Genomic DNA, 11,306 nt, shown 5'->3' with positions numbered 1-11,306 from the left:
AATCTCTGTCTACGTCTTCATTTGGATGATGGGCAGAGCTACTGTGGTCTGTGTCAACATAGAGAATGGTAGAGATGGATTAATGATAGCTCTCTGCAAATCTAACTGTAGGAGAAGATTTGGAATGGAGCCACCATCAGTGTTTTAACTGTAGATATTAGAAAAAAGTCTGCTGCATTGTGAGCTGTGAATGATTTCAATTATTCCTGTGAAAACTGTCCATGGTAAAGCTTTAAAATGTTCGTTAACAATCAAGTCTTGTCTCCTGTAAACCCAAGAGGGTCTCTCTCTCTCTCTCTCTCTCTCTCTCTCTCTCTCTCTCTCTCTCTCTCTCTCTCTCTCTCTCTCTCTCTCTCTCTCTCTCTCTCTCTCTCTCTCTCTCTCTCTCTCTCTCTCTCTCTCTCTCTCCTGTGTGTGTGCGGGCGCACGTACACGTAGTGTGTATGTCCATAATATGTGATAAAATACTTCTCCATATTTTCCCTGTTGCCTCAGTGGGTTCGTTTAGGAGATTCTCTGGCCAGTGGCCTTTGCTAAGAAGAGATATTGTTCAGGGGGTAATTCACTTGTGCGAGGGCGGGAGTCTCAGTGGGGTGTGTGGTGGCAGTGCCTGTTTTTTCCCCCTTACTCTTTTCTTCCCTTGCCTTTTACAAGTGTGTTGATTGGATTGTGTTTGACAGATATGGAGTCTGGAGAGCGGCTGGCCTCCCCATCGTCAGCCCCGTCTTCCCTGCACATCACCTCCTCCACTGTCTCCTCCGCCGGCTACTCCCCAGCCCCTGCCTCGGCCAAGACGCCCTCCTCCAAGTGCAGCCTCACCCCCAGCCCTGCCACCCTGGGCTCCCCTCTCACCACCTGTGGTACGTACAGACTCTCTCTGTCGCACACTGATGCAAAGATTAATCACGTTACATGCAAACACACTGGCTGCAAACATAAACATAATGCAAATATTTGTGATGCTTTATTCCCCTCTAGCTCGTCATATTTTATTATTTTCCGACTGGAAATGAAACAAGGAGAGAGCATGCCTGAGTGTTAATTATGAGGGATCATTAAGAAAAGCATCGTCTTCCACTTTTTATTTCCTGACTGTGGGTAGAAGAAAAAAAATAATCTGTTGCATTAATGAATGCCAACAATTCAAAACCCTCTCTGTTAAAGAATGTTGTGCACCCTCTTGGATTTCTCTTTACAACCTTTAACTCCAGTTTAGTCAGAATGTGACGGGTCTGTCAGCCACCCAGAGAGTGCTGCTGCCGCTGCCTTTAATATGTTTTCTCTGAATACTAATTGTGGTCAAAGCCATTATGCAGCGAGCAGCAGTGATGCATAAACTGTCAGATTACCCTGACCAGAAAATAAAATGCAAATTTATCACAAACTGTGATTTGTGATTTTTCTCTCTTTCTTTCATGATAAGAATTGCCAAAAATGTGTGTGTTTTTCTCATGCTGTTACAATGAAGAAGTCATTAGAGATTCCTCCAAACAAGCTATTTTGGACGTAAAGCTGGAATTAAATGTCGAAAGCATAGTGGCACCTCTGAAGTCACATTGCGGTTATGAGAATAAAGCAAATTGAGTTATTTTGAGTGATTTCTCATCCCCCCCCCCCGGTGGAAAGCATAGTGAAGATATTACATCTCCTGTTTTGGTCACACTTTCTAAGTGATTGAATTACACTTGCATGCTATACTTATGGTATTAATTCATTAAATTACAGTTATCTCACGCAGTACTTTTCGGGTTGTTGCGATGCAATTTTTAGATACAAATTCTCAATCGGCTTCAGAGATTACTAACCTGTTTAGGTTGAAATGGGGGAAAAGGTGTTTCATTTCATAGTGCTTTGAATCGATAATGGATTGGAAAATTTGTCTTTAAGCTCATACATTGTTCCACTGACGGGCTTGATTGAAATCTGAAATAAAGAGTGCTTTATCTGGCAGTGAAATGGATGATAAGAATATAATTAATCGGTACAGTTCTTTTAAGGTCTCAGATGCAATTAAAATGTATATGTTGTTTGATTTGAATTGACGACAAGGAAATTAACTCACTTAATATTTAGCATTTCCATGGCAAACTTGTGTGTATGCCTAACTAACATATCTCTACATATTTTAGGCCTACATCAGTTACTTTCTTAATACCAAAATGTCTGGGAAATAAAATGACAGAAATGACAGGAATTACCTGCAGATAATGTAGACATTACGCACTTTCATTTGTATAGTTGTGTGTGAATGTTTTTTTGAAAATGGGAAAGCTGAAATCACATGCTGTAAATTGTAAGCGAGCTGTTTGGAAGAGCTAGTGCACAAGGTGGGTTTATAGACCAGTCACAAACCCAGTGTCAGACCATGAATGCGTCAATATAGATCGAAGTAGAATGCATAAAGTGAGAAGAGGGATCAGTAATGGAGCATTACAAGAACCCCACGTTATATCCTGGCGGGATTTTTACAGCAGCTCTTTATATTTATTTTCAACTCTTTTATATTCATTTTAATATAAAGAGTTGAGCTTTTTTTGTTTATTCTTCATCCGTATGTCATTATACCTAGTGAAAATAAACAGACTAATATTATTATAATAATACATTGACTTAATTGTATTTTAGGATGTACGTTGACAGTTTTATTTCTTTGAGGGATTTAGTAATTTTATGAGGAAATGTGTTCAGTCATCTTTTTGATTCATGCCCATCACCTGGCACATGGTACTGCCTGTTTGAACAGCAGGCGCAAGCTTCTTTGCATGTCTGTGGCGCTAATTGAGTTTCCATTAAATATGGTACTTCGGTACTCTCTAGTCTATCTGACTGCGAGAGAGGACAACGTGGCTCGTCTCGCCAACACGGACATAGACTGTTGTGAATATTGAATTAATTTCATTTCGTTTTTTTTGCTAGGATAGTCCACTCAGTAACAATTGCCACTGTTTTCCCGGGAGTCCTGGGAAGTAGTGATCAGAAAGAAGCACTCTAATGCTCCAAAATGTCCCATTCACACTGATGCACTCTAAGCACAAAATCTCTGTTTGGTCAGCCTTCAGAGAGTAGTAGAGAAACAGGAGTGATCTGTCAGGTGCATGGAGGAGGAAACCTGGGATTGCATTATCAGCTGTCCAAATGTCCTGCGCCAATTTCAAAATACAGGAAAACCCCAAACATCCTTGCAAATAGGCCTACCTTGTAGTTTTTTCACCCACCAAACCATATGCAGTGGCAAGATTCTGCAAAATGTTAATGATGCAATTTTTGTTTATTGCTATTGTCGTATTCAAACACTAGCAATAGCACCAGGCATGATGATCTCTCTCTGAATAGAATCCCAACAGCCTCTTACAACCATGTCTCATATTTGCTAAAGCATGTTTGAACAGATCAAGCAGAATCCGTTGGAGTCTTTTTCCTTTACACCCACTAACCAGCGTCTGTATTGATAATACATAAAACATTCTCTCTTTCAACCAGAGGATGTTCTAACAGATCCTTAAGGAGACTTCATCACGAGATTAAACATTAACAATCATACGGATTCATTATTTAGCTGTGGTATTTCACCTACATGGCTAATGTATATTTTATTGAAATCGTACGCGTACTTCAATTTGTCGTCTTCCTACTTCCTTCTCGTCTAGGAGACTTATTCCGGGCGGCGGGCGATCATCATTTCAACATGTCTACAGTCTCAAGTGCCTTTCCCATCACCAACCACCCAGCGTTTGGTCTGTACACTACCAGCTCAGGGCACTCTGAGTTTGGAGGCCTGGGGTCCTTGGGGATGTCTGCTGTCTTGGCTGCTCACTCCCAGCTAGGAGCCTTTCCAGGTATGGGAGCCTTTCCAGGTAGGGTAGCATTGAGTACAATCCTTTCTAAAATAGATACACTATCCTAAGTTTAAATCTAGTAATCAGTGGTTTAGTTAGGGATTTTACAAGCTGTAAATGCATCAGTACCTCACACTGTGAATCCCAAATATAAGACCCTATTCCTTATATAGTGCACTACTTTTGACCAGGGCCCATTCGGAAAGAAATAGTGCACTACATAGGGAATAGGGTCCCATTTTGGTACACAAACACAGTAATTCATTCTGCCTTCGGGGAGCTCCCAGAATGTATGGTTAGCCCCAGCCAACTCCCACAGAGAGCCCAGCTAGCATGCATCACCTTTATGGTATCGTCCATCAGTTCAATAGGCAGCATTCAGACTGTGACGTTTATAGATTGGGAAGGTTCATAGGACCACCTTGACCTCAGAGAAAAAAATATTGGACACTATCACACTTTTGAAGTTAAATGTTTTGTGGCGTTACATGATTTTTTTGCTGTCATACTCAGAGGAAAATTGTCTTGGTTAGCCTTCAGGAACAGTAGACAGTATACGGAGCTTGTGAATATGAAACCATACTTTTTAGACATTGTAATGTTCTTAACAAAAAAACATTTAATTTAGTTGTACTAGTCTAGAATCATATGAATCAGGAGTGTCGTTTTCATCTTCATCAAGCGGGAAGGAAGGAAGGAAGGAAGGAAGGAAGGAAACAAACATTCTGAATTGCTTTTAGCCATTTTAACGGGAAAGAGAGTTTCTGCGAGGCTGTGTTTTTGCAGCTGTGAAATATCCAAATGTGGAGCCATCCTCTGGAATGAGCTCATATAGTCTGTTTTTAATTTACAAATTCATAACATGTTTACAATAAAAGGGGATGAAATCAGTCAGTGGAATCCAATGGTCATCTGCTGAGATCTCTGTTCAAAGAGAAACAGAAAGGTTGAACAGCAGAAACCCTGACTGTCTGAAACAGTGTGTCATCATAGATAACTGTGAAATCAGCCTGCATGGATTCTCTCCCCTCTCCCTCTACACCCCAGAATGGTGGCGGGCAGCTGAGGCTCAGGGGCGTGGAGCTGCAGCCTTCTTCCCCCATCTCCTGGGGCTCCCGCCCATGTTCCTACCACAACTCCAGCAGAACCACGACCCCAGCCCCTTCCAGGCCCACACCCCCAGCAAGAACGGACGAGCCACTGCCAAAGGTAGACGGACAGAAAGACAGACTCACTCACGTTCTCACACTCACATACACACACACACACTGCTGCCATATGTTTTCCCTACTCTGCAAGCAATTTAATGAAGCAAGGAACTTTTCCCCATAAAAGAGAATGATGTCCTTATGGGCACAGGTACAATATCAAATATGTTTAATTGACCTTGGAGGCAATAGGAAGACCTTGTAAATGCATAATTCAGTTGTAAGCAGGTGCCGGGTGTCTCACGACTGAATATGTTAACCGGGAGATCCTCTCACTAATATAATGAGATTTTTCCTATTCGTAAGTGCTTTGGCAATTTCTGATAACTCATCATTTTACAGAACTCTCTTGTCCTCTCCATTATTTTCCTCCTCATGCTCACTGTACTAAAATGGTTGTTCCTAATGCATAGTTATCTAACAGTGTGTTTTGTCCTGCCCATAGGAGTGAATGGAGCAGTGAATGGCAGCAGTGTCTCCACTGTGTCCGGGGGAAGCTCCACCACCGCCACTATGTTCTCAACACAGGGGAACACAGAGAAACTGAAAGGCACCAACAACGGCAGTGGCAAGATCCGCAAGAGCCACCAGGACATGAACCAAGTGAAGGAGAAAACTAAAGAGAAAGTTAGTAGGAAACACCAAACGCAAATCTGGCAACTAATAATAATTAGGGCTTACTCAGGAAAAACATGTCCAAAAAAGGACTAGGTTGTGGTAAACATATCTGGCAGTGTTAGTATCCCACAAGGGTGAATGCGATCTAGACAGACATTTTTGGGACAATCGATCGTGCGCTACAGTGGGTTTATGGGTGAACTGAGTTGGACTCCCTGCAGCTGATATGAGTTTGTTGGATTGAGACATCTGAGATGTTTGCTATGGTATTATGCTACCCTATTGACTGAAATGACTCCATCACTGTTCCCCGTTAAAGGAACTCGGCAAGAAACCGCTGGAGTCGTCCAGCAACAGTGACAGCGAATCAGGGTCCTCCTCTGATATCTCCAGCGAAGGGTTGAACAGCAGTGACTCAGATGACCTAGACGACGACGATCAGAGCAACGACAGCGATGATTCTAACTCTGCGAAGGAGAGCGTAAAGAGGACGATTAAGGTGTGTTTCACTGTCACGTTAACTTTCAGACTTAAGGTACGGTCGAACTGTCCGTGTTGGCTTGTTAGAACTTAGTAGCCATATCTGGACTCATGCGTACACTATTTTTACATCAAATGTCCGTATGGTTTGTCTTTTGAAATTGTTCTACTTTCCTCTTTGTTCTAAGCACACCGTGATGCTCTCTATAATCAAATTATTTTAATGAATGAATTTGAATTTCAGTTAAATGTCAAAGGCAGCTCCACTGGTGGGTGGCGCGCTGGGTGTCCGACCTTGCTGCCCATCAGGGCTGTCGTTGTGGGCTGGGTGAGTCAGAGCTGACATGGCACTGTCCTCATCTCTCCTACTCCTCCCCCTCTTCTCTCTCTCAGGGCCTGACACAGAGCCCTGCCGACAGCAAGAAGAAGAGACCCCGTGCCGCTGAAGGCGAGAAGGCTCGGGATGCTTGGGACAGCCGGACTGGTCTGCTGCAGAAACATCCAGACGAGGCCTTTCTCCACTCTCTCCACTACCCGCTCCAGCCCTCACAACAGCCCCCAGCGCTGCCTCAGTCCATGGCCCTAGTCTTCCAGAGGTCCAGGAGCAGGGAGGAAGAACTGAAGCAACATACCAGTGTGATCCAGGCCACAGGGCGGGCCAGTACTAAACCTTTGGCTCTGGTCACACAACCACACAGGGAGGCCTCATCTTCTCCTCAACCCACCAGACCCTTCTCCCTCTCCTCCTCACCCAAACCCTTGTCTCTTTCTGCTTCACCCAAACCCAACGCGGTCTCTTCCTCTCCCAAGCCCCTCTCCCTTTGCTCCTCACATAAGCCCCTCAGTTCCTCTCCTAAGCCCTTGTCTCTGTCCACCTCGTCCAAGCCTCCCTCTCTGTCTTCCTCCCCCAAACCACCCACCCTCTCGCCCTCACACAAACCCAAATATCGAACGGCCTCCCCCAAACCCCCCACCCTGTCTGACAGTATGAAGGCGGGCGGCAGAACCTTCTTGGATGAAACCTTGTTACACATCAACAACTTTAAATTGAAACAGGTGAGTCTGGTGTTCTGCTGTATGCAAATTATTTGCCTTTTCATTGTTTTGTACGTGTGTGTAATGGTCTGTTTTCCACTCATTAAAAGAAGACTATTTGAATGAAGTCTTAATGCTGACATACTTTTTTTGCCGAACACGCCTTAGAATTTCGGATATGGATATTTAATATCTCCCATTTCTTTTTGACTATCATTGTTTCTGACGTGCAGATTTGGAAAGGTCAGCTGGGTTCCTCTCCACAGGAAATGAAACGTCTAAGCACTGTTATCAGCAGTTTGATTGTGTTTCATGTCGGCTCGCCTTGTACACGACTGAAAGTGACAATGCAGTTAGCTTTATTGGAAATACTTCACTAAAGCTGACACGCAATTAACTCAGTAATGCTTTAGGAAGCCCGTTGCTATCCCGTTGTTATCAAAATGGAAAAACCGTCCTTTTTCAAAGGATTCAATTATTATTGTTAATCTGAACAGTGGTGATAGCGTGTCAATCTATAACAAGACCTTTGCAACGGGATTTTAGTACAGCTGGAGTTTAGTAGAGGTATCTCAAAAAAGGAAGTTGACAGCTAAGCCCAGAAAACTGAACAGAACAAATTAGCAAGGATTGTGCCAAACAGCTTTGTGTTCTTTGTATACCTTTTTCGACACTGACTTGCTTTGAATATACTTCATTGTCATTCTCACTGAGCAATAATACAAGTGCATTCCTTATTACAACCTCCTCCATTCACAATCTGCATTAATGGAAATAACTGACGTCCCGTATAATTACTTCCATTCTCTTCTTCATCTCTCCTTTAGCCCTTCCTCTCCCAAGAGCACTTCAAACATGCCTTCCCTCTGCCACTGACCCATCAGGATCTGTTCAAGAGCCAGAAGAAAAATAAAATGGCTGACTCATCATCTTCGTCACTACCACCGCCCAAACTGTCTCCAGAGACCCTGAGCAGTCACACGCTCCCTTCTCCACACACCAATAACTCCAAACTGTTCCTGGCCACCTCCTTCCTGGGCCCCCACCCCAATGGGGTGATCCATAGCACGGTGCAGGATGCCCCCCTAGCCCTCATCACCAAGCCTCGCGGCATCAGTCAGAGCACCCACAACAAGTCTCTTCTGGCTGCCACTAGCCCATCCTTCTCCATGCCTGTCAACCTGAGCACTGGGACCAAGGAGCACAGCTCCGGAGCCCTAGGCCTGGCCTCTACCTCACCGGACCTGGCCCACAGAACTGGGAAGAGCAAGGACCAGCACAAGGCTCTCCACGAGGGGAAGGATGTCTCCCAGTCCCAGACCCACCTGGTGCAGTCTCTGGTGGAGCTGTTCCGGGGCACAGAGTCGGACATCCCCAATAGCAAGGACTCGGACGACTCCTTAGAGGATGATGAAGATGACGATGAAGATGATGACGAGGATTCCGACGACAGCCTATCAGGTTAGTCAGTTGAACACGTTAATGTAATGCAATGGGGGAACAGCACTTCATTCTGGTGTTACTTTAAATGCTTAATCGCCTCGTCAGATACAGATTCAGTAGATACTCTAAAGCGTTTCCTTCAACAGGCCTGTGGTTTTTAGGGTCTTGCGTCCCAAATGGCACCCTATTCCCTACAAAGTGCACTACTTGAATGTAGTGCACAATAAAAGGAATAGGGTGCCATTTGGGCTGACGCCTATGTGTGGTTTGATGCAAGATGAATGTTAATTGAGATATGACTTATCAAGTCCTCCACTCCCACTGGTGTCCCCTGCAGAGTCTGAGAGTAATGTGGAGAGCGACTCGGACGGCTCTGAGGACGACGTGAAGGACCGCAACGAGGCCACCACGGACCCGGATACAGAGAGGACCCCTCTGAAGCTCACCAAAGGTTCCTCTTCTCTACTCAACAACACCTCCTCCAGCCTCTCAGCCAGCTGCTCCCCGCTCAACCTCCAGGTCATTAAGGCAGCCAGTGGCCTGCCCACCCCAGCTATAGTGACCAGCTCTGGGGCCTTGGCCTACCACAGCACCCCCTCCTCCTCCTACACTCTCTGCTCCACTCCACCAGGTACCAATGGAACTCTCAGCTCTGCTCTGCTCTCTAACCAGTGCACTACTCTCATGGGTTACGTCCCAAATGGCACCCTATTCTGGTCAAAAGTAGTGTACTATATAGAGGATAGGGTGCCATTTGGGAGGAAATGTGCAGACTGTTATCTCCTTCTTCCATTTGCTTAGTCAGATCACCCAGTCCAGTTCAGGGGAAACAAGGCAGGTTTTTTCCCCACCAGGAAAACATTGTTCAGCTAATCTCTCAGAGCAAAATGAGATCTCTGATTGAAAGTGTTTGCATCCATTGTTTTGATGACCCAGAGCAGGCATTTGAGTCTGTAGTTTACCCTGGCTGGCATATGTTTAACCTGTTATTGTAGCAGCAAAAACACTGGACTGGCTCAGACCACGTGATTACTGCAGTCTGAGGGCCCGTCCCAAATGGTACCCTATTCCCTATGTAGTGCAGTACTTTTAACCAGAGCCCTATGGGTCCTGGTCAAAAGTAGTACACTAAATGGGAAATAGAGTTCCATTTGGGATGTAGCCTGAGTCTCTTTTTCCTAAATGCTGCATGCTGGAATCTTTTTAGTTTTCATTCCATTCCTGTATAATCATTCCTAGCTCTATTCCTTGATATCTGTTTTGATATGGTCAATTTGACAAGCTATTAGTAATGCTGCATTGATGTGCCATTTTTAAAAGCAAAAGTGGTTAAAAGGACCCTATGGTTTTGCCGTGGTGAATGTTTCTTTGAATAAAACAATCGAACCTAACAGTCTGAAATGTTCTTGAAGGCCCAATTGTATGGAGGGTGGAGTTTTCGAGCCACTGTTTCCCCCTGGGTAGCTGAATTGACGCAGGGTTTTCTTATTTTAGAGTAAGGGCACCTCTGGCAACACGACAGGGTTTCTGCATTTGTTTCGGGTCACAGTGGATCTGTCCGTTCTAATGAGTCCCCTCTTTCTCCCAGGATCAGGGAAGAGAAGGAGAGTGACAGATGAGAGGGAGCTGCGGACGCCTCTAGCGTTTGGGTAAGCTATAACACAATACACACTACTCTGACTGTCACTGGTACCATCCACTGTACAGTACAGTAGGTGGCACAGTTAGTTTTGACACAACCCTAGTACGATATGATAGTGTTCTGATTTCCTCTGTCCCTCAAACAACATGGATGGTGATGACTAAAAGCATCTCAAAGGAGCCAAATCATAGTGGATCCCCAATCAGTGAGGTTCCTTTTTCCAGAGCAGTGATGAGACATCGTCAACAGACGGTGGTTAGAGGGAGTACAGTAAACAACGCCACATCCTTCTTCCCTTCCTCTATCCCCCCCCCCCCCCCCCCCTCCCTCCAAAGCCCAGACCTGATAGTAGGCAGAGTTGCCAGGAAATGAGGCGATGCGGCAGGGATAGTCGTGGGTTAACTACATCCAGTCTCAATACAGACACAAAACATTAGCAGCTCCAGCACCATCCCACTATCACCCCCCTAAACCCAGCACTGATCAGGGTGTCTTTCATCTCCCACGGATGTTTCTCATCAGCAGGTTCTGAGGGGAAAGAGAGGTGACAAGCCCTATATATCAGTCCCCTGTTCTGCAGAAGACCCAGGTTGCATCCCAAATGGCACCCTATTTCCTATATAGTACACTATTGACCAGGGCCCATAGGTCTCTGGTCAAAAGTAGTGGACTATCACAGGAGGCTGGTGGCACCTTAATTGGGGAGGACGGGCTCATGGTAATGGCTGGAGCGGGATAAGTGGAATGGTATCAAATCCATCAAACACATGGTTTAATGCCATTCAATTTGCTCTGTTCCAGCCGTTATTATAAGCCGTCCTCCCCTCAGCAGCCTCCACTGTGCACTATGTAGGGAGTAGGGTGCCATTTGGGATGCATTCCCTAGGCCTTTTCTGTTAGGAGATGGCAGCTGTCCAGACACACTGAGAGAAGTTTGGTGTGGTGTTCCGCTTGGCATATGTCCATCCAGTAGTGTCTGATTACTGTTGGAGTCATACAGGGCAGCCAGGCCATGCAGTACAGAGGCACAGCTGTAAGCGGGCT

General features: G+C 45.2%; 1 protein-coding gene across 1 annotated transcript in view; it reads left to right on the top strand.

Annotated features, from left to right (window-relative positions):
• Nucleotides 1-682: 682 nt before the first annotated feature.
• Nucleotides 683-11,306, top strand: part of LOC311129921 (bromodomain adjacent to zinc finger domain protein 2B-like) — a gene marked incomplete at its 5' end in the record, with an annotated part of 36,693 nt that continues 26,069 nt past the window's right edge. The window contains 9 exons of the mRNA XM_084162473.1: nt 683-860; nt 3,648-3,854; nt 4,884-5,045; nt 5,490-5,671; nt 5,982-6,161; nt 6,536-7,198; nt 8,020-8,638; nt 8,958-9,251; nt 10,209-10,269. Coding sequence (XP_084018599.1) covers nt 683-860; nt 3,648-3,854; nt 4,884-5,045; nt 5,490-5,671; nt 5,982-6,161; nt 6,536-7,198; nt 8,020-8,638; nt 8,958-9,251; nt 10,209-10,269 — 2,546 coding nt within the window. The remainder of the gene's footprint in view (nt 861-3,647; nt 3,855-4,883; nt 5,046-5,489; nt 5,672-5,981; nt 6,162-6,535; nt 7,199-8,019; nt 8,639-8,957; nt 9,252-10,208; nt 10,270-11,306) is intronic.

This window comes from Coregonus lavaretus (assembly GCF_964263955.1).
Source record: "Coregonus lavaretus genome assembly, chromosome: 5".
Lineage (NCBI taxonomy): Eukaryota > Metazoa > Chordata > Actinopteri > Salmoniformes > Salmonidae > Coregonus > Coregonus lavaretus.
The sequence above is the reverse complement of the archived record's forward strand: the minus strand, read 5'-3'. Positions and strand labels throughout refer to the sequence as shown.